The sequence below is a fragment of the Terrapene carolina genome, unplaced genomic scaffold (genome assembly GCF_002925995.2).
Source record: "Terrapene carolina triunguis isolate 2854851 unplaced genomic scaffold, T_m_triunguis-2.0 Scaffold68, whole genome shotgun sequence".
NCBI lineage: Eukaryota > Metazoa > Chordata > Testudines > Emydidae > Terrapene > Terrapene triunguis.
Genome location: NW_020664419.1, coordinates 79,702,480 through 79,730,146, shown reverse-complemented (window position 1 = coordinate 79,730,146; position 27,667 = coordinate 79,702,480). Strand labels below are relative to the sequence as shown.

General features: G+C 41.8%; 1 protein-coding gene across 1 annotated transcript; it reads left to right on the top strand.

Moving 5' to 3' along the window:
* The first annotated feature begins 28 nt into the window (after positions 1–28).
* Positions 29–22,250, top strand: DEPDC4 (DEP domain containing 4). The gene is made up of 9 exons (XM_026648861.2): positions 29–104; positions 2,446–2,866; positions 4,752–4,897; positions 7,268–7,454; positions 10,266–10,492; positions 12,987–13,129; positions 13,374–13,499; positions 16,720–16,798; positions 21,503–22,250. The coding sequence occupies exons 1-9, from the start codon at positions 29–31 to the stop codon at positions 21,676–21,678; spliced, it is 1,581 nt and encodes a 526-aa protein (XP_026504646.1). The 3' UTR covers positions 21,679–22,250.
* The last annotated feature ends 5,417 nt before the right edge of the window (positions 22,251–27,667 follow it).

Sequence of the window (27,667 nt, the reverse complement as noted above, 5' to 3'; positions counted from 1 at the left end):
GGGAGGCGGGACAGGAAGGTGGCTGGCGATGGCGGCGCATTTGACTCCGCGGTTCAGGAGGGTTCACAGCCAGAGCGAGCTGGGCGCGCGGCGGCGGCGCGGAGGTGAGTGTGCCCCGGCCTGGAGCTGGCCGGCTTCCCGCCGCCGCCTGAGGGGAGCCCGGGTTGCCAGTGCCTGTGGGCCCTGGGGAGGGTGTTGTGTGCCCCGGGCCGGGGCTCCCCCTGCGAACGGGCCGGTCGGTCTGGCCCCGCCCCGCAGCGGGCGGTTTAAAGCCGGTTGGGTTTTGCTGTTATCGCCCAGCCCCGGGTCGCGTCCCCGACTAGGGTTGCCAACGTTCTAGTTCCCAACCGAACATCCCAGCCCCGCCCCTTCCCCGAGACCCCGCCCACTACATTCCCCCTCCCCGGTGGCTCGCTCTTCCCCACTCTCACTGGGCTGGGGCAGGGATGAGGGGGTTGGGGTGCAGAAGGGGGCTCTGGGCTTGGGGGTGCTCAGGGCTGTAGCGTGGGCTTACCTTAGGTGGCTCCCAGTCAGTGCTGCAGCGGAGGGGCTAAGGTGGGCTGCCTGCCTGTCCTGGCACCACACTGCACAAGAAGTAGGCAGCAGGTCTGGGTCCTGGGCGGGGGATCAGGAGACTCCATGCATTGCTCTCACCTGCGGGCACCAGCTCCCATTGGCCAGGAATCTCCCGGCCAATGGGAGGCGGAGCCAGAGCTTGGGGCTGGGGCAACATGCAGAGCCCCATGGTCCCCCTCCCTAGGAGTCGGACCTGCTGGCCGCTTCTGGGACGCAGCACGGAGCCAGGACAAGTAAGGACTAGCCTGCCTTAGCGCCACAGTACCGCCGACCGGCCTTTTAACAGCCTGGTCGGCAGTGCTGACCCGAGCCGCCAGGGTTCCCTTTCAGCTGGGTGTTCCAGTCGAAAACCAGCCACCTGGTCACCCTATCCCCGGCCCACCCTCTGAGAGCCTGGACAGCAGAGCATGCCGGGGGGGGCACCTTGGGGGGGCTGCACCTTTGGGTGTGCACGGGGGGGTGTCTGAGCGCTGCTCAAGAAAAAGTGCAGGGAGATTCTGTGAGTCCTGGTCTTGGTCAGGCCTTTTGGTCTCGCTGGGATAAGGAGAGACTCTCAGCAATGGGGTGGGGGAGGAGGGAGGTGAAGGCCGTGTCTTTGGAACTGCCCTCCTGGGGCAAGGGTATTAGAACTAGGGATGCTGGAGGTGCGGCAGCACCCCCTGGTTTGAAGTGGTAATAACAACCAAATACATGGTTTCCACTTTCAGCACCCCTGTCCTGGGGGAAATAATGTACCCCTTTCTGAGCTCCCTTTGTAACGCTGGGTGCAGCTGCCTGCTCTTGCAATGTCAGTACCTATAGAGGTATTTTGATACTGTCATAGTAGGTGCTGGAACTAGGGGTGCTGTTGCACCCCCTGGTTTGAAGTGGTTTCCATCATATACAGGGTTTACAGTTTGGTTAAGTATCGGGGGTAGCCGTGTTAGTCTGTATCTACAAAAACAACAAGGAGTTTGGTGGCACCTTAAAGATTAACAGATTTATTTGGGCATAAGCTTTCGTGGGTAAAAACCTCACTTCTTCGCATCCAAAGAAGTGAGGTTTTTACCCATGAAAGCTTATGCCCAAATAAATCTGTTAGTCTTTAAGGTGCCACCAGACTCCTTGTTGTTTTTGTAGTTTGGTTAAATGGCTCTCAGCACCCCCACTATAAAAATTGTTCCAGAACCCCTGGATACTGTAGGGTATAAAGGGGTAAGATAGTTTAAGAAGAAAAATATTTTTGTAGGCCATATAAGGTGGCTCTGTTAGCAGTTGTGGAAAGGTCTTGAAAGAGTTCATTGCTAATATATGCCTAACCAAGTTGGAGCCAACCAACATGTGTCTAAGCATCCATGGATTTAGTTCTTTCTTGAGTATCTTGATCAAATACTTACGAATGTTTGTTACTATTTGCATGTAGTCATTGCTTATGATTTAGGCTTTTACACATTTAGAGCAATTGTATACCTCCCCTTGAGCTTTTAGATTTAATAAAGGAATTTATGGTTAAACTAGTATCTGATGGTGCACTGTCTTACTTTTATCTAGAATAATAATTCCGGCAGATACATTGAGATTGTTTGGGTAAAATGAAAAGAAATGGATTTTTTTTTATTTAGCATGTTCTTGTTTTCCTTTCCTGGTGTAAGCTTGCCTGCGTATGACCTAGTGTCAAATCACTGCAGGAATTAGTTTGCTATTTTGCTACCATTTATCTCTGGCTGTGCTTTGAAAAGTTAAATTTCACTTCTGGAGAATGCAGCCAACGCACTTTCAATTTTGAAAAGGAAAATGTAAAAATAATACACTTAAATGTTACAGTAAGTGTTTACAGTATGCAAACGTAAATAATGTTTTAGTAACATGAATGCTTAAATATTTTTGCAGGAAGCAGTGGTCCTTTTCAAGCAACTCGGTTATGGAATGGTATTATTCATGCTCTTCAAAGCCAGGTGGAAATAAAAAGAAGACGACAACATCTAAGGACGTACAGAAACTGTTTTACTGGCTCCAATGCTGTTGATGTGGTGCTGAGCTATCTTATGCACAGTATGTACCTAAGTAGTAATGATCTTTCTCGACTGAAGGGAGTCCGTCTATGCCAGGCTCTGATGGATCACAAGGTTTTTGAACCAGTTGGACCAAAACTATTCAAGAATGAGAGAGAGCTAGAGTTTGAAGACACAAGTAATAGTCTTTATAGATTTCTGGACAGCCATCTTTCTCCTCTTTTACTGAAACAGAAAGGATATGTTGAGAAGTTGTCCCCTGAGGAAATACTTGAACTTAAGACGAAAAAACTTTCACGGTTAGTAATGCAGATGTACACATTTAAAGATGCCGTCTTACACAATCACGAATGAGAAGAGGTGCTCCATGAGACACTCTGTTTAGATGTCATCCATGCTATGAAAAAATCTGAGATGCAATTCAAAGGCAAGATATTAATTATGGAAGAATAAAAAACATTTCTTGATTGTTACCTTGTGAAAATACTAGGTGACTAAAATATTTACATTAGGACTAGAAAGACCCACTTGTTCAGACCCAGATTGGGGGAGCTGTGATTTTTAGGGACCTAAAAATATAAATACTAATTCCAATTTTTATTTTTAATTATGTTTTTAGTGCTTTGTTTTCCAAAGAGATCCTTGAATGTGAATACACCAATTGCTAGTGCCAAACATTCTCTGATGCTTTTTTGTTTCCTAATAAGTTATTAACAATCTCCTCTATAGCCACCCTTGCAATAGACCTTTGAGACCTGTGAAACGTGCTGCGACAAGTTCTTTGACACTGGGGAAACACTACACTTAATTCACAATGATACCACTGAGGATTTTACTGGTAATACTAGAGTCACTTCAAGCTCCCACCCTGCCAACTGCCTACTTCAGTCTTTTCTTCTGAGCAGCCAATATGCCTTCTGGTAGTGGGGCAGTTCAGTAATGCAGAAGGGAGTTGGGGTAGTTGGCTAAGCATGTGACCTGGACTCTTGTGTTCTGACACAGGCTCTAACACTGACCTCTGGCTTTAGTCAAATTACAGCCTCTCTTCCTCAGTTTCCGCACTTGAAATGTTAGTTGTTAATGTTCACAATGTGTTGTGATTATTTATATTTATAAAGCATTATGTAGGCAGTAATATTCACCAGGATTCTCCTGCAGCCCCGAGACGCCCATCCCATATACAAAATAATCCCTTGGAAGTGTTTTAAAAAAAATTAAAAAGTTCACACTGATGCATAGGCTCCAGCACAAGCAGTTGGACTCCTCCCTCTCTTCCAGCAGCCACAAGAGAGCATGGAAAGGGAGTCAGCTTAACTATCCAGAGGCTAATAAAAATGCCCACAAGCAGGATTCAAAGTAGAGCTTGTCAGGAACTTCTTCATCAAGTGTTTTTCATTCAAAAATGCTGAATGGTCAAAACCCAAACTCTTTGCAGAAATGTATTAGTTTTGACTAATTTTCACTAGGAAAGTATTTCAGGTCCAGGGTGGAATGTCTAGAGAGAGACCTAAGAATAGCCAGTAGTCCAGTGGTTAGGGTACAAGCAGGTACAGGTCCCTATTCTGCCTGAGTCAGACAGGGACTTGACCCTGTGTCTCCCACATCCCAGGGGAGTACCCTAACACTAGACTGTTGGCTATGCTGGGTTGGATTTCTGTGTGTCTGATTTTTTTTACCAGAAATTCTATCCTGGAGAAGTAGTTTTGTCAGAACCAATAGAGGAGTTTTAAAAGGGGTGTACTGTCTGATTTGGCACAGGGATTTGAACTTTAGTCTCCTGCATTTCAAGTTAGTATCCTAACTACTGGGCTATTGGCTATTCTGAAGGTAGGGGCAGGGGTATGTCTGCATGTGTGTGCCTTGCTCTCATTGTTTCATAAAAAACTTGGAAAGGCCTTGGTTTCAGTCTGCATCAGAACAGAAACAAATGTCAGAATTTTGCACAAAATGGAATTCTTGTTTTCCAGCCTGTTCTAATCCAGACAGAGCACCGTTGGCTTTTCCTTGTGCTCCTCCGTCTGTCTGTATCCATCTGTTGTCTCTTGTCTTATACTTAGATAATCCCTGTCCCAAAAAGCTTAGAATCTGTGTTCTGTGTTTGTACTGTGCCTAACAAAATGAGCACCTAAGTGCTATAATAATACAAATAATAATTGCCGTTTATCAATGCTTTTTTCATAACAGAGCAAAATGTGAAACAATTTCAAATCCCTTAGCACTAGAAGCTGCTGATAAAAGGATAGAGGAACTTCTACAAACTATAAATGTACATCCATCTTTACCTTTAAAGAACATAGTTGATGAACCAGTCTGTCTACTTTCAAAAAAAGGTGATTATATTTTATTTTATAAATATAATATATTTTGTGCTATTTAATATTACCACAAGGTATTTATGAACATTAAACTATAATTCGTTTATTGAAACAAGCAATGAATAATAGATGTTTTGAAAATTAGAAATATACCCTTTTCCAGCCTCTTAGAAAGAGTACTGGCACATCTTGCAGAAATATCATTTCCTGGCATTATTATTTGAATTTTTTGTATCTTGCTACTTTTGTAGTTGAAACAAATCTTTTAAGTAGTGCCCAGGATGTTGCAGAAAGTGACTCTTGCCCCGAAACCAAGATTTTAAAAATGACTTGCACAGAATTCAGGGCTCGATCCTCGAGCCCTTATTCACACAGTCCTATTGAAATCACTGTAGCTATTTATGTAACTAGATTACTTCCATAAGAATTTCAGGATTGGGCCCTAGTTTAATAAATTACAAAAGCTTTAAACATAGTTTTTGTTTGCTTTAAATTAGAAACATTTAAAATCCATATCACAAAGGCCCATCAAAGTTCTTGCTATATTAGGAAATAACAAATTACGATAACACCAACTAGATGTTTGTGAAACTCAACTATTCATTTAAAAAAGCAGATACTAACCTACGTTTATCTGAAGCAACTATAACCACACAATGCATGGAGTCAACAAAAGTTATCCCTACCAAGTAGATAGCTTTAGTGTGTTACACAATGTAATCTAGAAATGTTTTCCATTGAGGTCAAATGTTTTTGCTCTTCTTTATGTTTGAACCAGGCTTTCCCTGGTGAATGTGCTTATGCCCAGTCTTTTTCCAGGTTGTGCTTATTTGATCTCTGAGGTTGTAGCCTAGAACATAAAGGAACACTGCCAACCAGAACTTTTTAATTGACTAATTTGAAAATCAACATCCTTTCAATAACAAGTATTGATGCATTTTGAAAAAAAATTCCCCCCCCCCACCCCCCCCCACTCCCACTTTTCTGATCAACCTGCTGTTTCTGAAGGATCTTCCATGGCGAATAATGGACAAACTTGAGAGAGACAACAAAAAATGTGGTCAGGAGCTGTCCTCGCAACTTCCTGCAATTGATGCTTGTCAAGCCACTTCCCTTTCAGTGTCCTTGAAGTTAGCAGTAAGCAACTGTCCTCGCGTGTTCCTAACATGAAGGAAACTGAGGATCCCTGCTGATTCTCAGTTTCCTCCATGTTAGGAACACTCGAGGACAGGGGAATCCAGGCCAGTGGATTCCCACAGCTCCTCCCAGACTCAGTGATTCCTATCTCCTGCCTGGACTGCTATTTCCCTCTTGGCCCCAGGTTGTTCCTACCTCTGAGGAGAGGGTTACAGACAGAGGATGCTGCTATTTTCCTGGTCCTGCTCCTGTGTAGGTGATCCTCACTATTTCCCAGCCTAAATCCAGACAGAGGGTTTTGTTGGGGAATTTCCTCTGGCTCCTATTCCTACTGTCTCCAGTCTTGGGCGCAAGGGATAAGGTGGGTGCTGTCACTTCCTTCTCCCTGGTCCAGCTGAGGGACCATGTACTCCTGAATCCTGTTGTGTAGTCTGGCTGTGAAAGAGGCTTTCCTGGCCTCCCTGCCTGGCTCCCAGCCCCATCCAGAAGTCTTGGGATTGAGGGGAGACTCACTCTCCTAGTCCCTTCTGCCCTAACAAATGTTGCCTCCATGCACATATCCCAGGCTTCTTTGTGCAGGAGTCCAGGAAGAAAGAGCCCAAGTCACACTCCTAAAGCCACACACCAGCAGTTCTTGCAGAGCCTGGGGAAGAACATTCATGTGAACTCCCCTCAAAAGCATACAAGACTACAGTGCACTATCATCAAAACGGTGAAACTGATTCTATGCAGAGTAGTCCTGCACACAGCAATGAAACTGAAAAAAACTAAAAAGAATATTCTCTCTAAGCACCTTAGGGGCTTATAAAATAGCCTATATCAAATTTTCAGATGGATATATGATTTGCAGGCTTACATTGCCCTTCTTAAAAACACAATCTGTTGGGAGATTTTTTTGGTTATAAGGGTCTTTCCTTTTTTTAATGTATTTATTCTCATGTATTTTGTTACTGTATATATTAAATGTTATTAGAGCAGGTAGTTATAAGAAGTAATAACTTAGAAACAAAAATATTTAAAAGCTTTTTGTCCAGTTTCCTTAAGACACTCTCCCCCTAAAAAACAAAATAACATAATTTACATCTAATGAATATATTGTATATGTAAGATGGGCTGATTTTATTTCAAATCAATCAAAATTCCTCTTTTTGATATTTACATATATGCTACGTGTACCTACTCTTGTTCCCAGTAACCTTGACTTCTGTGTTTTTGTTTGTTTTTCCATCTTCCTGTTTGTACTCCCAGTTATAGATGATGTCTGGAAACAACAGACTCTGTTACGGCTACTGCAGTTAATTGATCTTCCAGTCCTGGAAAATATTTTGGAGTTTCCAGATAAGAGGAAAAATGATCATCTTGGCAAAGAGGAAGATCTGATTATCTCAAATACTTTCCTTGACAGAGAGGTCACGTGCAGCCTAAATTTGCCCGAGTTAGTTATAAAAATATATATTTTATAAAAACTTGAATAATTTAGCATTTCACTGTTTGATCACACATTAATTTCACTCTGGCTTTCAAGACTTCTACTCTACATGGGCAGGGTAGGCTTTGTGGGTGAGGCAATACCTTTAGATTGGAATAGGATGAGCATGGATTTCTCTCTACTGCCTTTCAGAAGTAGCAAGGGAATTCACTGAGACTGCAGCTCTGAGAGCACTCAGAAGCTAACAGGTGTTTAAATAAGCAGAAATTACATTTTTAACTTGAGAGGATGGGTGAACACTTCCCTCTCTTCTAGACTGGATATTTCACAGCTAAATGCTTCTTTCATATACAAATATGGGGAGTGAATTATGTGAATTTTGGTCTTATTTTAGGGCTTTCATAACTGAGGTATCCCAAAGGGGTTTATACAGTCCTTTTCTTGGTGGTTTTAAGTGGCGATGCAGTGAGTGTGTAAAGCAAATGGAGCAGCCATTGTTACAGATAGCAAGGGAAAGCCCCTGCTGTGACAAAAGGGTCATTGTACCACAGAAAGAAAGATGTGGCAATTTGGTGCCAGCCTGTTTGCCTTTCCAAACCTTCCAGTATCTCTAAACTATTCCTGTTGATCACATCTGGGTTGATGTCATGTTTTACCATATGGCAGTACAGCTAAAGACAAGTTTCATTTTGTAACATGGAATGGTGTGTTGACTTGCAGCCTCTTGCATGTGGGTAGCCTGAGGTCAACTCATAAGAGGAATTACTCTGCCATTATGCTAGCATTTATCCTGAGCCATGTTTTAAAAAGTTAGTGTGGTTTCACTTCAGGAGAATTCATCCAATTTTTGATAAATTTTGGTCAGTCTGTGTACCCGCAAAAAAGCATCTGCATTACAATAGTCTGTTCACATGGAAAATGTTTGAGAATCAAAGCAAAATACATTGAGAGTTAGTTAACCAGTGAAGCTCCAGTTGCTGCTAATTTCTAACTGGTATAGCTGTTCGAATTAGTTTTAGGTGGTTGAAGGTGGCCTGAATTGATTCTAAGAAACACCTCTGGTCTTGAAGCCAGTTTTGTAAAAATGTGTGTCTTCAACCATCTAAAACTCATTAAAGCTGTAGCATAGATCCAGTTTTAAAATCAAATTAAGCTGAGCTATTTTTCTCTTTCAGCAACAGTTCCATTTGAGAACTCATGGTATATTCAAACAATTGATTATAGTTCCAGTATCGATATCCCTGAACCCACTAACCCAGGGTATTTTCCAGAGTCATACTGCAATGAAGTGGTGTCTCAGGATATTAGAGAGAATGGACTGAAATCAGGATCTCAGCTGAACCTTTTCAATTCTGTGGCTCTCTGCGTTGCATGCTTTCTGGCAGCCAACCGTGAGGTTTACTTTATGCCTGGAAAAAATTACTGGTATTCCCTTTGCTTATGCTGCCATGTGGGATGTGTGTACCCACACTTGGCCGTGAACCATCTAGAATGGGTTCTCAAACTTCAGTGCACGGTGACCCCCTTCTAACAACAAAAATTACTACACGACCCCAGGAGGGGGGACTGAAGCCAGAGCCCAAGGGCTTCAGCCCCAGGCAGTGGGGCTTGGGCTTCAGCTCTGGGCCCCAGAAAGTCTAAGCCAGCCCTGGCGACCCCATTAAAATGGGGTCGCGACCCACTTTGGGATCCCAACCCACAGTTTGAGAACTGCTGATCTAGAAGAATATTTCCTCTTGGAGCCATAAATGTCCCCTTGTGGGACCTAACATTACAAGAAGAGAGTTGCTACCATTCTTACAACATGAAGTGGTGTTGTAGCTGTGTTAGTACCAGGGTATTAAAGAGACAAGGTGGGTGAGGTAATATCTCTTATTTGACCAACTTCTTTTGGTGAGAGAGAGTATTTTGAGCTTACATAGAGCTCTTCAGTTCTGGGCTGCAGAAGAGCTCTGTGTAAGCTCAAAAGCTTGTCTCACCAACAGAAGTTGGTCCAATAAGAGAGATTACCTCGTCTTGTGAGGTAACTCCCTTCTCTCCATGTGTCATTATATAATGCCTGCATCTGTAATTTTCACTCCATGCATCAGAAGAAGTGGTTTTTTACCCACGAAAGCTTATGCCCAAATAAATCTGTTAGTCTTTAAGGTGCCACCGGACTCCTTGTTGTTTTTGTGGATACAGACTAACACGGCTACCCCTTGATACCTCACCCACCTTATCTCTCCTTTTGCCCCAGGCAGTTGACAGCGTTGGATCCATCTGTGTGCAGTGCCTTTGCCTGCAGTGGCAATCTTTAGTGCTTATTTCTTGTTCTTTCCTAGTTAGTTGTTGGCTTCCTTTCATTTGTCAGGATTTTAAGTGTTTGTTTTTTGTTTTTAAATTGAATGTCTAGTTTCTTTGCTCCTTTAAAGTTTCAGCCCCCGTGTTTGGTTGTGTAGCTGGATATCTATTTTTCCCTTGTGACGGCTGAAACTGATAAGGCAGGACTGTACTGTTACAACTTGCATTTCTGAAGTGTTTGTGACAGACCGCACCATTGTGGCTTCCTTTGTCTGAAGGAAGGCAAACCTCAGCCATATTGTTGTAGTCTAGGGAGACGAGAGTTAGTTGTTAATTGCAGCAGTAGTTCAGTGGACTTATAGCTATAGCGTCCAACTACATTCTTTAATTGCTTATTAAGTAAGTTGTATGATGCTGCTGTTCAAACATGCATGTAGTTGGAGGTGTCTGGTTAATTCTTTCTGAATTTTAGTTTAAATAAAGTGTTTTGCCTAGCATTAAATGTAAGTACTAAAACGAACATTCTCTCCCCAGGCTTGACAAATGGCTTTGTGCAGCAATTGAATGCTTGGAGTATTTTCCAGACCAGCTAATAGTGATGGTTGGTCAGCAGTTACTTCAAATCAGTAACGAACCAAGTCACTTGAATATGCACAAGAAGATACTTTTTGATGTGATAGCAAAATATTATAATCAAGTGAGAGACCCCCTTTTCAACAATCATGATCTTGATATTCATTCAGGAATTGTTGAACTTATAGGTAAGTGCATAATCTTTATTTACACATTAAGGAAATTAAAACTGTTTTATTAACTTAATACTAATACAGACATGAGTAGAATCACCTTATGATACAGTTTCCCTGTCAACCAAAAGAGGGATTCATAGCTTATGGACTCACATTTCCATTAATAGCGAATAAACTAACAAGGTAAGGGACCAGAAAAGTTCTCTTAGTTCTAAGATTCTATTCAGGCTATGATAAGTTCTTCCTGATTCTGCAACCTTTGTGGCAAACTAAATTTTCCCAAAACAAAATAACAGCAAGGGTTACCTTAAACTTGGATTTAAATGAAACTCTAGCATGAGTGTGTCTTTTCTGTACACCTTAGGTCTTGCAGAATATATGGAATGTTACCTGAATGCTCAGTTTTCAGAGATGCTTCACAGAGCTTAGTGCCACAGGAGCTCAGTGATGATACTGAAGACATTGAGCATGTTCCTGCCTAGGACTGACACTTGGCAAAGAGACCCTTTTTAATTAAAATAAATAAAGAGAGCATAAAAAGGAATCTGTGGTAAGACTACAGTAAATTCCCAACCCATGATTACTAATTTGAAATCATTGGTTTACTTAAAAAGGAATTCTACCCTACCATACTTTCACATAAAGGGAGGTGGGGGAAAGGCTCATGACATAAATCACTGAAAGAACTCTATGCTTTCCATGCTGTAGCTCCCTCATTATTCCCCATTTATTTAAAATCTCTTCTTAAGCTGAACAGTATGTTCTATGAACATGCCACGCTAATTTGTGCCAGTCCTGTGTCACTTCCTAAACTTTAGTCAGCTAAAATCTGCCTGGGGAACAGTTTCTAATGTAGGCCCAGCTTAGTTTCAACTTCATTTTGGACAGGTGGTGGTTCTAACTTCATAATTAAACAGAGGTCCACTTCTAAATATATTAAGCATTCCACAGTTCTTTAGGTTTGATTGTCTCCTGCTGCTCATCAGTCTACACAAGAGGCACAGCTCATACATACATTAGGAGGAGATTATACTTATTTTACCACTGGTTGCAAAGTGCAGGCTATAGAGTTGCCTGTATATTAATCTTTATTCTGCTGGGTGATGCTTTTGAACAAAGGGCCCTGTGCTGTAACTTCAGTAGGACTGCAGGACCTGGCCTAATTTAGTTGTTGGCTATTCCAGATGGCAAATTTGGTGTGGAACTGGGGAGGGATTGTTACATGCTCACACAATCACTGTTGCAGCCAATTGAACACAATCTACTCTTGCTGTGTGTGTGTACTGCAGATGCTGAAACTTGTATCTTCATGAACCCACAGCCAGCTTGATTTCAAAAAATTTTTGCACTGTCAATAGAAAGCTGAAATCTTTTTTTTTTTTTTTTTTTTAAATGAAACTATAACAAACACAAATAAATCAACCCCACCCCTCCCCACCACTACCACTATTACCCCTAAAATAAAAAGGGCACCATGGTTCGTGTGTGCATGCAGGTGCAAGTAGTCAAGTGCGTCAGACTTTAAGACCATAGACTTTAATAACACATGTCCTTTACTGCTTTTAACACACACACACACACACACACACACACACACACACACTCCTTTCACTTTCCTACAACTCACTATCCCAATAAAGCTTTTAAGCTTTTACTACCGTGTTTTTTTACAACCCCTCCTGATCTGTGATTAAACCAGCTGGAAACTGTCCTTTATCAGTTATCTAATCTGTCAACTTCTCCATATTTTCCTTCACCTTGGTCTTCTGATGCTCTTCTCTTTTCTACATTTGCTCACTCTCTTCTTTTGGCTTTCTGCTCTCATTCAAACTTTCTTCTTTTCCAAGTCTCAGTGCGCTTACATATCAATTCTAGTTGCTTTTATTCTTTCAAAGAAAATAACTAGGCCAGTCTCCTTGTAATTATAGTTTGTATTTTGCTAGACATAATTATCTGGACCAGTGACTAGAGCAGAGGACTGGGAATCAGAGATTGGTGGCTCTGCTGCTGACCTGCTGTGACTTTAATCTCTCTTCCAGTTTCCCCCTCTGTTAAATGGGGATAAAGATACTTACCTTTGTAAATGCTTTGAGATCTACAGATGAAGAATGCTATATAAGAGTTTGATTCCTGCCTTGTCCCTTTACCACACAAAAGATGTAGCTTGGTGGTTTAAAAAGCTCATCAGCAATGGGAATGGTGCGACAGTGAGGCACACTGGTCATATTGCATCACATCATATAAAGGAGCAGTTAAGGATTCAGTCAAAGGTAGGGAAACACAAACTGTATGCAATGGTAAAATGGAGGTTCTGCATCTGGTACATTTAAGACTTCATGATATCCAGAGGATGTTATTTTAAAAATATGTTACTTGCCTAGCTCTAAGACAAAGGCTATATGGTTTTAAGCCTAGAATCAGAAATTGACTCCTATTTAAATACATTTTCTTGATTCTGTTCAAACCAGTAGACTGCACTATATACAATATTTCACTAACATTGCAGAGAATGGAAAAACCGCACAAGCCCTGGAGGCATCGCAGCTTTACTTAAGATTACTAGTGCCGAACATCCGAGAAGAACTGCGTAGGCTACTGATGTTTATGGCTGTTGCGTCAGAACCTGAGGGCTACAAGTTACAAAAACAAGTAAGTATTGCATTGAAACGTAGTGTATAAATTATCACTCCCCCATAGTAACATTAATAGATTTATTTTTTTAACAGCCATAGAAACTGACCCGTTACAACATTTCAATCTGATGCTTTTAAAACTAACTGAAATGGATTTTTTTCAGTGTAGATTTTGTCACCTGTTTATAACGATCATTTAGCTAACACCTAGAATAACTGCAAGCAAATCTAATCCAGGTCATTATTCTTCTGTTTTATAGTTTGATAATAGATCAATGATCATCAAGAGTTTTACCAAGGCCATTTTACAAAATAAAGGATTGTCAAAAACACAGACTGAACAGCTAATCCAGTTACTGATGAAGAATCATACTGAACTCTTCAAGGTATTTCCTTCTCATCTGACACACTTTGACCTTGTCATTTTAGATATTAATTGTCAAAAAGCAGCTTTATATGAATGTGCTTTTTTGTATATGTCATGGCAACCTGTAAAAGCTACACAGTCTTGTAGGACCAGAAAGTGTTCCAGACTAATTCAGTTTTTCTGGACTACAGGGGAAATCTTCTGAAATCATTGGCCTCTCTACTTCCATTGTCCCCACCCACAAATTCTCAGGGTCATTGTAGCACTTCTCTCTCTAGCAAAGCAGTGTTGGAAACAGCTCATTGCAGAAGCCAGCTAATGTACTTTGAGTGCTAACTAGAGGGAGTCATTCAAAGGTGAAATTCTGTAGAGGCTGAGTACACACTGGCAGCGTCTCTCAGCCCCAGGAATTAACTTAGTATTTTAAAATCTTTTGGCAGTTAATATAAACCCAGTAGGTAAATCAAATGTTTCCCATTCGTCAATGATAAATCCATTATGAATAAGCAGAAATACTTGTATAGCTTTTTCAGTTACATTCAACTATCTCTTGCATATGAAAAGATGTACTTTTTCTAGCTATTTAATTTAAGTTTTTAGCTAACGCACATTAAAACTACAGTATTTGTTTTAGTTATTTTTCCAGTTGGAAAACTAATTAAAAAAGACAAGTAGGAAAATGTCTGGTAGTTCCAACTCCATCTCCGCTGCCTGAAAATGGTGAAAATCAAATGGTAAATATTCTCTGGATAGTGTATATTGGAAAAAAAATCCTCATATTAAACCAACCCCCTGTCTGAGGCACACAAAAATATTCATGTCCCTTTTTATTTCGTATCAGCTGGGGTCAGAAATGGAAGCATTAAAATAGCATAGGAAAAGCTGCTATTGCACTATTTCTGGTTCAGTTGAAATGATCAAGTATTAGAAATAGGGAAAGACTGTCTGTTTCTCAGGTAAATAATTAGATAAACATCAGAGGTTTGGGATGTTTACTAGAACTTTCAAACCTTGTGAGTTTTGCCAGAAGGGCACAAGCAAGGAATCTATTCCCCTTGAAGGGAAATGCATGTGGATGATGATCAGTACTTATCTCCCAAACCCTCTTTTCTTCCCCCATACATATAGAATCACTTACTTTGGCACATCCCTTGCTTTTCTAGAACGCTGCAATTATGCGAACTTGGACTCCAGTTCTGCAAAGAGCTGCACACAGATGGACCTCTGCACCCACAAAAAGCCCTTTTAAAGTCAAATGGGCCTGCCCCCATACAATTCACTGAAGTATTGCGGCCTTAAGCAGCTGACTCAATGCAATCTTGAAATGTTGCCAAACTGAATTAGTCTATTTTAAAAAAAATGAACCTTTTTTAGTGTAAGGTTATGTAGAGAGAGAGGTTGAAGCTACTTTTCCATGATAAGCTGAGTTAGAAACCACACTTCTCAAGCTTTCGCCAAAAAGAACCAACTTGCTTGTAATTTCTCTTGCAGGATCTTAGCCCAGGATAGAATATTTCTGGATACCGTGGGAGAAATTTAAAAAAGCTGCTTGGGAGATAAAATGTGTTTCAGTTCTGGGATACTTTCCAGATATTTATTTGGTTTGTCATACCTCCAGAATGGTTTGGCTTTGAAACTTCACCTTTGATTTATTATCTTGGCCTGTGTGTGTTTTGGGGGGGAAGGGGATTAGCTAGTTTAGACATTTCCACATTTCTTAAAGCTACTGAAGCCTAATACAGATGTCCAGAATGGAAGTGTGACACTAGCAGATAGGGTTGCTCTGACGTGACAGTTCCCATCCAGCTTGCTATCTCTAAGGATCCTTGTCACCCGACATTTAAATCTTTAATCAAGAAAGATTTTTAGTTTCTTTAACTTAAGTTGTAGATAAGACTGAGCAGATGAACTTTAAGAACAGCTTTCCTTAAAAGAATCTTGCAGTTTTATAATCAGTCTGAACTTTTGACAGTCTGGAAATATAAAGTTAATAGTATCTGAACAAAAAAAAAGTCACCCAAACAATTTGTATTTTTATCACCACCCCTAAAACAACCAGAAATGTAATTAGTGCAATATAGGCTCACTTATTAATGATTCCAACTAACAAGTCATCTTACTAGGAATCCAAACTCTGAAATTGCTGTTAATTTACAGTTTAGACCCTGATCCTGAAAACATTTTATGCACATGCTTAACTTTATTATAAAGAGTAGACCTCTTGAAGCCAGTGAGATAGTGAAGTTAAGCATATGAATGTTTGCAGGATCAGAGCCTAAGGTTTCATTTAAAACAAAACTACACTGGTCCTTCTGTCACTAATTTTCATGACCTTTACTTTGTTTAAAAGTACAGTAGAACCTCAGAGTTATGAACCACCTCGGGAATGGAGGTTGGTTGTAACTTTGAACAAAATGTTATGGTTGTTCTTTCAAAAGTTTACAGCTGTAAATTGACTAAATAGAGCTTTGAAACTTTTCTATGCAGAAGAAAAATACTGCTTTTAACCATCTTAATTTAAATGAAACAAGCACAGTGTCCTTGCCTTGTAAAATCTTTAAAACTTTCCCTTTATTTTTTAGTAGTTTAACACAGGACTATGCTGTATAGCAGGGGTTCTCAACCTTTCTTTCTGAGGCCCCACAACATGCTATAAAAACTCCACAGCCCACCTGTGCCACAACAACTGATTTTCTGCATATAAAAGCCAGGGCCAGCGTTAGGGGGTAGCAAGCAGGGCAATTGCCAGGGGCCCCTGCAAAGCTCAGGCTTTGGCTTCAGTCCCGGGTGGCAGGGCTCAGAGCCCCAGGCTTCAGCCCCATGTGGTGAGGCTTTGGCTTTCTGCCCTGGACCCCAGGGAGTCTAACACTGGCCCTGCTCGAAGGACCCCCTGAAACCTGCTCATGGCCTCTCATGGGGCCCTGGTCAAGAACCACTGCTGTACAGCGTTTGCTTTTTTTGTCTCTGCTGCCTGATTGTGTACTTCCGGTTCCAAATGAGGTATGTGGGGTTGACCGGTCAGTTCATAACTCTGAGGTTCTATTGTACATTACTACTTTTTGAATTAAAAAACCCTAACAATTTACTTTGGGTTTTTAAAACATATGTACCAGGAGTGCCCATTTACATACTCAACTTTAACTCCATCTTTAAAGGGTTTTGCCTATTGTGTAAGTATGCATTTTATAATGAACTGTATAAACACCAACTAAATATCTGAAAATTCTGTTCTTGCGCAGACCCCTTTAATTCTGTTGGAACTAATCAGCAAGAAACTTACGAGCTTGCTGGAAGGACAAGATCCTGATGCCAGTTCAGGTAGAAAGTCTGATATTGTGCATTTTTATATGAGTAGTTGCATGCAAATGAGTTTAATGCACTACATATCAAATTATTGTGAAATGCTTTTCCTGATTGCCTCATCCTCTCTGTTATACTGATAGTAGCACTTTAAGTGGTTTAATTCATTAACTTATTTAACCCACCTAAAACAAAGCATAAATTAAATGGAGACCGAGGCCATATTCTATCTAACTTCTCTTCAGTCCTGTAATTGATTATGTAATTTCCTTCACAAAGTTAAATTCAGAAAATAGTGTAAAATATGATTTGGCTAAAGACACAAACTATTATTTTGGTAGAATTTTTTGTTCTCTTTTCTACTTAGCATACATTATTAAAAGGGAAAATTACTTGCCTGTAATTTGGTTTCTCTGAAGATTTCATTTGGCTGTGTTCCTGTTGTGCTTCCACCATGAGGCATGCACAAATTACCCTAGCACTCAAAGGTTTTGGGGGTTTTGCTGCACCAGTAGATGTCTCATGCAAAGACCAGTCAATTCCTTTTTGCTTGCAAGAACATTGTCCTTCAATTCCTTGATGAGCAGGAAGCAAAGAGTTCCTTAATTCCTAAGCATAATTTAGGCTAGAGTATGTATGAAAAAAATATTTTAATCAATATTTGTCTGGGAATAGATTTTTTTTTTTTTTTTTTCCAGTTAAGTCCTTTGCTTCTGGCCCTGCTTCTAAAAATGTCCTCCTCCAGAATTGTCCTTTAACCACTTTGCTATTTCTATCATCTGGTTATAAGTGGCCCTATCTTGTTCTATACATTTGTTAGACATTTAATAAAACTATTAGATTGTACTAACACTACTAACCAAATCCTCTTGGCCTGTATGAAGCTGCAATTAAATGGACTTTGTATAGGGAGAACAAAAGGAACTCTTCTTTTCTGTGGGTCTTAGGCCCCTGAGTATCCACCTAGCAGATCCAGACTCGCCTTCCGCCCATAGATTATAACCAGTATCTTGACATAGATGAGCACTGGCCTTATCCTATGCCGGGGTGGGCAAACTATGGTCAGATGGGCAGGATCCCCTGGGAGAATAACATGAAGGGCAAAGGGGTCCAGGAGAGCTGGCTGTATTTTAAAGAATCCTTATTGCGGTTGCAGGAACAAACCATCCCGATGTGTAGAAAGAATAGTAAATATGGCAGGCGACCAGCTTGGCTAAACAGTGAAATCCTTGCTGATCTTAAACGCAAAAAAGAAGCTTACAAGAAGTGGAAGATTGGACAAATGACCAGGGAGGAGTATAAAAATATTGCTCAGGCATGCAGGAGTGAAATTAGGAAGGCCAAATCACACTTGGAGTTGCAGCTAGCAAGAGATGTTAAGAGTAACAAGAAGGGTTTCTTCGGTATGTTAGCAACAAGAAGAAAGTCAAGGAAAGTGTGGGCCCCTTACTGAATGAGGGAGGCAACCTAGTGACCGAGGATGTGGAAAAAGCTAATGTACTCAATGATTTTTTTGCCTCTGTCTTCACGAACAAGGTCAGCTCCCAGACTGCTGCACTGGGCAGCACAGTATGGGGAGAAGGTGACCAGCCCTCTGTGGAGAAAGAAGTGGTTCGGGACTATTTAGAAAAACTGGACATGCACAAGTCCATGGGGCCGGATGTACTGCATCCGAGGGTGCTAAAGGAGTTGGCGGATGAGATTGCAGAGCCATTAGCCATTATTTTTGAAAACTCATGGCGATCGTGGGAGGTCCTGGATGACTGGAAAAAGGCTAATGTAGTGCCCATCTTTAAAAAAGGGAAGGAGGAGGATCTGGGGAACTACAGACCAGTCAGCCTCACCTCAATTCCTGGAAAAATCATGGAGCAGGTCCTCAAGGAATCAATTATGAAACACTTAGAGGAGAGGGAAGTGATCAGGAACAGTCAGCATGGATTCACCAAGGGGAAGTCGTGCCTGACTAACTTAATTGCCTTCTATGATGAGATAACTGCCTCTGTGGATGAGGGGAAAGCAGTGGATGTGTTATTCCTTGACTTTAGCAAAGCTTTTGATACGGTCTCCCATAGTATTCTTGCCGCCAAGTTAAAGAAGTATGGGCTGGATGAATGCAGTGTAAGGTGGATAGAAAGCTGGCTAGATCGTCCGGCTCGACGGGTAGTGATCAATGGCTCCATGTCTAGTTGGCAGCCGGTTTCAAGCGGAGTGCCCCAAGGGTCGGTCCTGGGGCCGGTTTTGTTTAATATGTTTATTAATGATCTGGAGGATGGTGTGGACTGCACTCTCAGCAAGTTTGCAGATGACACTAAACTGGGAGGCGTGGTAGATACACTAGAGGGTAGGGATCGGATACAGAGGGACCTAGACAAATTAGAGGATTGGGCCAAAAAAAACCTGATGAGGTTCACCAAGGACAAGTGCAGAGTCCTGCACTTAAGACGGAAGAATCCCATGCACTGCTACAGACTAGGGACCGAATGGGTAGGTAGCAGTTCTGCACAAAAGGACCTAGGGGTCACAGTGGACGAGAAGCTGGATATGAGTCAACAGTGTGCTCTTGTTGCCAAGAAGGCTAACGGCATTTTGGGCTGTATAAGTAGGGGCATTGCCAGCAGATCGAGGAACGTGATCGTTCCCCTTTATTCGACATTGGTGAGGCCTCATCTGGAGTACTGTGTCCAGTTTTGGGCCCCACACTACAAGAAGGATGTGGAAAAATTGGAAAGAGTCCAGCGAAGGGCAACAAAAATGATTAGGGGTCTGGAGCACATGACTTATGAGGAGAGGCTGAGGGAACTGGGATTGTTTAGTCTCCAGAAGAGAAGAATGAGGGGGGATTTGATAGCTGCTTTCAACTACTGAGGGGGGGTTCCAAAGAGGATGGAGCTCGGCTGTTCTCAGTGGTGGCAGATGACAGAACAAGGAGCAATGGTCTCAAGTTGCAGTGGGGGAGGTCTAGGTTGGATATTAGGAAACACTATTTCACTAGGAGGGTGGTGAAGCACTGGAATGCATTACCTAGGGAGGTGGTGGAGTCTCCTTCCTTGGAGGTTTTTAAGGCCCGGCTTGACAAAGCCCTGGCTGGGATGATTTAGTTGGGAATTGGTCCTGCTTTGAGCAGGGCATTGGACTAGATGACCTCCTGAGGTCCCTTCCAGCCCTGATATTCTATGATTCTATGATTGAGGGCCGCTTCCGGCCTGTCGTACATTTTTATCTTGCCCTTGAGCTCCCATCGGGGGCTTGCCCTGCTCCATCCGCTGCTCCCGCTGGGGAGTGGGGTTGGGGGCTTGCTCTGGTCCGCCCGGCCAGCGCTCCCAGCAGGGAGCATGTTCGAGGGCTTGCCCTGCTCCAGTGCTCTAGCTGGGGAATGGCGTCGGGGGTTTACCCTGCTCTGCCCGCCTAGTGCTACCCAGCCCCGGGCTCACAATTCCAGCATCTTCCGGCACATGCAGAGCCACACTGCGCAGGCGCAACTTCACCATGCTGTTTCCAGGATCGGAACCCTGCCCCTACGTGACAACCCCCCTCCCCCCAACGGCAGAGTGCCCAATCCCCTCCCGGTCTCCTACGGCCTCACCCTCGAGAACCTCAAAACTACCCAGGAGCCGCACCCGTCCCAGCTAGGGGGTGCCTCCGCCCGTGGCAGTGCCTGGTACAGCTGCCTTGGTGTCACTGCCACTAGGTCCCGAGGAGTCCCTGGTACCACCCCTGTAGGGTCCCCCACCCCATGAGTCCATCCTCCCCTGACTTCAGTAACATCCCTTATAGAGCTCCCCCCATGCTACACCCCATAAAGTCCCCCCCACCAGGCATTCATGGCCTGCCATACAATTTTCATACCCAGATGTGGCCCTCAGGCCAAAAAGTTTGCCTACCCCGTCCTATGCAAAACTCCTCTGTCCAGTGGTGAGGCCAGAGCCGCACTCTACAGCATGTCAAAGTGAGAAGTTAAGAACTGTCTAGTGTAGCTCTCTTCAGCTTTGTACAAATACAAAATGGGAAATAACTGGCTAAGCAGCAGTGCTGCAGAAAAGGATCTGGGGGTTATAATGGGTCACAAATTGAATATAAGTCAACAGTGTGGTGCTGCTGCAAAAAAGGCAAATGTCATTCTGGGATGTATTAACAGGAGGGTCATATGTAAGACACACAAGGTAATTGTTCAGCCCTGCTTGGCACTGGTGAGGCCTCAGGTGGAGTGCTGTGTCCAGTTCTGGGCAGCACACTTTAAGAAAGATGTGAACAAATCGTAAAGAATCCAGAGGAGAGCAACAAAACTAAGAGGAAAATATAAGGAACGTCTAAAAGAATTGGGCATGTTTAGTCTAGAGCAGAGAATACTGCGGGCAGGGTGGGAGACATAGGTCTTCAAATATACAAATGGTTGTTATAAAGAGGGTGCTGATCAATTTCTCCACGTCCACCAAAGATAGGACAAGCAGTAATTAGCTTAGTTTGCAGTAATGGAGATTCAGGTTTGATTTTAAGAAATACTTTCTAACTATAATGATTAAGCACTGGAACATACAGGGAGGTTATGGAATTCCTATCACTGGAAGTTTTTAAGAACTGGTTAGACAAACACCTGTTGGTATACTTAATCCTGCCACAGCATCAGGGGTTGGACTAGATGATCTCTTGAGGTCCTTTCCAGCCCTACATTTTATATAAAAGTGTAACATCTGTAAAATAATCCTAACCTTTTTTCCTATTAAGGCTTCACCTTTTGTCAGCGTTTGACTCCTGAAGAATTTGAAGACCAGAAGCAACAAACAAGGCACCATCTTCAAGAGTTGATTCAAGAGATGGACAGTAATCCCACCATTTCTCTTAAGCAGAAAAAGAAGCTATTTAAAGAATTCCAAAAGCATCATTCTGTAGCACTATTGTAGTGATTTTGAAACTGAATGCGGTTTTGCACTGTAGCGGAATGTTTAGATGAGCCTTGTCAACTATCATTTTTAGAATGCAGACATGCTTATGAAGAGGACTCCTTTTCATAAGCATTAATTGTTAGAGTTGTATTGTTTTTCTACAGTAGATAAGAACGTTGGGCCTCTATTGCTGCTCTAAGTTTAGGGTCTGGTGACATTTCTATTGTGAAAGTTGTCTGGGTTTTATAGTCTGACTGAAATTCTGCATTCAAAGCACTTTTACTCTGACCTAAGTTAGTTACTAAAATTCTAGGTATTTAAAATTTTCTATGTCTGTAGTTCATAATTTTAGTCTAGTTCTAGGACTTATCTACATGGTGAGTTGGTGTGCATACAGTGCATTGGGGGGGAGTATGTCAAAGTGGACTATGGAACTTTTAATGCACCATAGCAGCATCCACATGGAAAATTAGTGTGCAGCAATCTAGTGTGCTGTCTGTTCACATCCTAGCTTGCCACATGGACAAGCCTCATGGATCTATAGGGCACAGATATAACAGTAAGTGTGTGCTGCAGGAAACTGACTTATGCTGGTGTACACTAGAGCCGCCCTGGGTAGTTTTTTTTTTTTTTTTTTAATCCTGCTCCCGTCCCACCCTGCAATTCCCACTCCCCCATTGTTTCTTGCATTTTTATCCCACTCCTACCTTAAAACCCACAAGAGAGACAGATTCCTCTATTCTACTGGGGAAAAAAAACCTGTCATCTATTATATAAAAAAATATAGAATTAAGCCACAATTTTACCACCAAAGGAATAAAACAAATCTTGCTTAAACCATGTAAAAATACTTTAACTCCTGATATAATAAACATCAAATCTTTCTATCCCTCACTTAAATTTAAGTATTAAAAGTTTTAAAGTGTTTTCTTGCAAATTATCACAGTTGTGTGGATTTTTGTTTTTTTGCCCACCCAATCTCACTTACAACAAAGCTATTATGGCAGCGGGACCCTTGGATCCCAGTCCCACTGCAGGGCTCTGGTCTACACCATAGATACAGGGATGGGCAGGTTTGTGTAGTAAATGTTTGATACAGAAATATTTGATTCCTGATTATAGCTGTGTATGTGTATAGTATGTTACCATAATGGTTCTTTGAGTAATTCTTAAATTATATTGTCCCATTAAGACTTAAATAATTGCCTTAACTGATATATTTAAAGTGTACATGTACCAGTTAAACACTTTAGTATGAGGCAATAACTCTTACCTGTGGAAATGCCTTACACACCCTTAGTGTTAGATTCTTGTTACCTCAGATTTTTCATCAGTTTAACTTTCTTCAGTTATTTTAGATTTGGCTATGGCAGCTGAGTCCTTACTATTTGCGGCTGCAAACATAGCCTGAGTAATACCTTCTATGCACAGTTTGTGCTTTGTAAAATCCTGAGTTAAAAACTTGCATAATGTTGAGTAAAAGTTGAGGAATGGATTACTTTATCTATGATCACCTGAAAAGTAGTCTGAGGGGAGGAGGGTGAGTGTGTGTGAGGTATAGCTTCAGTTCTTTATCTTCTCTCTACCTGCTACTATAATGCTGTGAAACATCAATTTTTGGAAAAAATAGGATTTAGACACATCAACTTTGAAATATACATTATAACAATGGCTAAAATTTACGAAGAGACAGCCTAACATTTTGAGCTGCAGCACAGATGTTTTTGAGGAAAGTTTTGGAACTTGAGTAGACTGCATATGTGCACTTTTAAAAATTTTTTATCCTTGAAGTGGTTGATCTACTGGAATAATCTTGCATTAGGAATTTAAAAATTAAGTGTCAATGTATCACTGTTATAAAGAATTGTATAAGAGGATTGGGAAAAATCTGTTTTATATTATGACTTAAATTTCACATTAAACAAGTTTTAATGATTATCTACTTAATACTAGTACAAATAAGCCTCTGTAGATGATTAACACCTTTCAAGAATAGATGACAGATTTTAAGGACAGTGTCAAAACAAAGTCGTGATACTGGAAAAAGCTTACACTGTCAGCTGACTCAAATCCAAACCAACAAGTAGTGTCTACACATTTGGAAGAGGTGGCACATCCCACTTATTTAAGGGGCTGACATACTACACAGTGCATTAAACTTTCTACAGCGAAAAAAATCTAGGAAGAGTTGCCAGAGCTGCTCAAGTACATTGTTTCCAAGACACTTCAAATTCCAAAAGCACATTAAGCTACTTTAAAAAGGGGTTGGAGCATTTAAGCTGCCATTTACTTAAATCACTACTTATATGAGCAAGATTACTACTGTATACTGAAGGGGCTATAGTTTACTAATTCAGTAAAACAATACTGCCATGAAATAAATCTCTTCCCTTAAACTATTGCAGTGGCTTTCCTTTGACACTTAATTTCAAAAGTGTCTGCTTTACCTTGGTAGGAACTTACTGTTTCTACCAAGCAATCGGTTGAACAAATCTTATGTAACATCTTGGCCAATGAGAATGTTATATTAGTGGGGCCTCATTTTTCAGAGGTGTTGAGCTCCTACAGCTCCTGTTTACTCTTTTATAGTACAGTTTTGGTGTTCAGCCTGTGAAACATCAGGCCCTTACTCACTTGGGTACTTAGCAGAGTCCTACAACATTTGAGTCATGTCCTCTATGAGGGAGGAAAAAGCAATCTCTCCATGTTAACCGTGAGGCTTTCTTCTAAATGAAGTATGAAGGTGGGTTCTATTAGGGGAAGGGAGCCTGGCAAAAAATAAGTTACTACACTTCCAGTTTTTCACAGTCAGTTATAATTTCAACCATACACCAGCATTCAAGGGAAATATATTCGATTTCTAAAAGTGCTTGTTTATCAACTATCTTTACCAATATTTGTGGCAGCACTACCTTGTTAAGGAATACTGCCTTTGCATCTCTTTATTGAGAATGTACTCCAACCATGGCAGCTACCAAATATGTAAATTAGAATAAAGTAATTATTCCAGGACCTTTTAATCATCTGCAGTTTTGTGGTGGTGCTAGGGAAAGAATGAGATTGAACTGACCTTAATGCAGAAGAACAGCTTCTCTCGATAGTGATGAATAAAGCTACGATTATGTCATGGAGGTTATGGAATCCGTGACTTCCATTGACCTCCGTGACATTTTATGCCCTGGGGCTGGAGCTCCTAGCCAGCCCCGCCCTCGCCCTGAACCTGGTGGGGGGACCCAGTGCAGCTGCAGCAGCCGGCCAGATCCGGCACAGCTGCCCAGTTGCAGGCAGACCCCCTGCATCTGCCCAGGGGGGGGACTCCCCCAAGCAGCCCAGTCCCAGCTACAGCCAGAGCCAATGGCTAGGGGACCCTGCAGCTACCAGCTGCTCAGGCAAGGGGACCCCCGCAGCAGCCCAGCCCCGCCCCAGGGGCAGGGGGACTCCAGAGCTCCCAGGCACCACATTGGTGGGGGACCTGGGAGCCCCAGCAGCAGTGGGTGCTGAACTCACCTATCCCTTTTGTCAGGGATATTTTTAGTGAAAGTCAGTGACAGGTCACAGGGTGCCATGAATTTTTGTTAATTTCCCATGACCGGTCCATGACTTTTACTAAAAATATCCATGACAAAAAACTTAGCCTTAGTGATGGATAATGTTCTGCTGCTAGCAAGAGGGCTGAGTACCTATTGCTATGGAAACAGTATCTTTACATTTCCTAATTTTTAAAAGTCTCAGCTAAAACTCATTTCTGCCACTCCTGACATTATCAGCTTACAAATGCAGATCATACCAGATATCCACAAACTACAAACTTTAAAATTTCAAATATCTAGTGTATGTACCATTTTTAAGATCTTAAGTGAGACTGTGTTCTATAACTACTTGGTAGAAGAAAGTATTCTCACATGCAGAGTTTAACCTTCACCTTGTAACCAGATTTGTTAATTCAGAACTGAATGAAGTCTTAGGGCTGGTCTATACTTAGCCGCTAGTTCGGCGGCTGGGGATCGAACTTCCGGGTTCGATTTATCGCGTCTGGTCTGGACGCGATAAATCGAACCAGGAAGTGCTCGCCGTCGACTGCGGTACTCCATCTCAACGAGAGGAGTACTGCGGAGTCGACGGGGGAGCCTGCCTGCCCCGTGTGGACCGTGTCTGAACTGCGGTAAGTTCGAAGTAAGGTATGTCGACTTCAGCTACGTTATTCACGTAGCTGAAGTTGCGTACCTTACTTCGACTTGGGGGGTTAGTGTAGACCAGGCCTTAGACTGCACACAAAATGGAGCTGTGGAAGAGACTTTAAAATGGAATCTAATGTTCCTGCCTAGATTCCCACTTTCCTTTGGGAAATAGAGGTTTTGCTACTCCTCTTGCCATTGTTTTGTCCCCAAGTGCCTGCTCTTAAATAGCATTAGCTACAACTTGTATAAAGTAGCAATTCTGCATGAAGGCACAATGAAACTCTACGGAGTATGTAGACACCTAACCCAGATCTTCAGCCCCAGCTAGTGGCCCAGGAGTTGCTCTGCCACGTCATTTCCATCTTCTGGAGAGCCCTGCCCCTTCCTTTTAAAGGTTCAAGAGCCAAAAAACATTTTGCCACCCAGAGGCAGTGCATCAAATATGACAAATTCTGGCCTTTGTATCAATACTTTAAGACTTCTTAATTTTGATAGGAAATCACTGTCACTTAACCCCTGCTCCTCTCCCTACGTTATAGTTCTTGGCTGACTCTTCTGGACTTTAGGTTTGCTTGCCTTGTTAATCCACCTATTTGCAATTGTCTGTCATTGAGTGGTAGCCACATGCTTCCTTGTAATTGATGTAGTCTAATTTTTTGAATGCTTATATGACCATCTGTGATTCCTACCCATTTGATTTCTTTTTTGCTAACTGATCTAGCCTCACTGGCTAATCATTCATAGTGCCTTGTCACTTAATTCACTAATCATAGTCTGATGCTACTCAGAGCTCTCTTGAATCATTTAGTTACTTCCCTTTTACCTGTCCAGCAGCCGGTACTATGGGTGAGAAACGAACAGCAGCTTCCTGTGCAGGAAGTGGAGATGGAATAACCGTCCAGGCCTAGCATGGCTGTTGTGGTTCGCACCTCCTGCACCCCACGTGGGTGCTTGACTGTTTCAAGCCTCGTGAGAAGTAAGGAGAACTGCCCTGGACTTGTTAGTGCTGTGCCTTTCTGGGGTTTGTGTCCAGCATTCATGCTGGCTGCTGCAGCATTAGATCTGGCTCACAACTGCCTATGCCCTGGCCTTCAATGTCAGTTTATTTCAATGGTAAATATATCTTCAATTCAAAATAAAACTCTACCTTTTCTTCTTCTCACTCTTTCCACTCCACTCCAGTCTTAAAACTCTGCCACCTCATTTCCACCAACAGCCAGCGAACCCTTTCACCACCTCAAATGGACCATATCTCTCTGAAGATAAGAGTCCAGCTTAGTGACATTTATGTTCTTTACATAGAATTAAATTAGTAGAACTCACTCTAAATTATCTAATTCTATCATTACTGGATTGTTCCATAAATCACTTCTAGTATTTTGTTGTAAAGTCACACGCACTTTGTTCAGTAACCAAGGATCCTCTTCCTTTCCGGTACATACAATACTCAAGAGATGGGGTAAGGAAAGAATGCTACAATATATTGCATGCGAAATGCAAAGGTGTAGCCTAGCCCAGGCAGTTTTTCTTTTTTTTTTAAAAAAAGGAAACAGGATATACATTTCAAATTAATTAAATCATTTATTACATGAGAAAGTTAGATTAAGATGTTTTCCAAAGGCCAATTGGAAGTACGTTTAATTTTAATACATATATAACAGATATTAATGGCACTTGACGGGTCTCTATCTGAAGGTTTACTATCTAAATTAAGTACAGCAGCAGGGGAGAACAAAGGGGGAAAGTATGGAAGGACAAGGATTAAAATAGAGACCTGAGATGTTGGTGTACTATACACAACTAACTTTTTTTTTAATCATTTCATATTC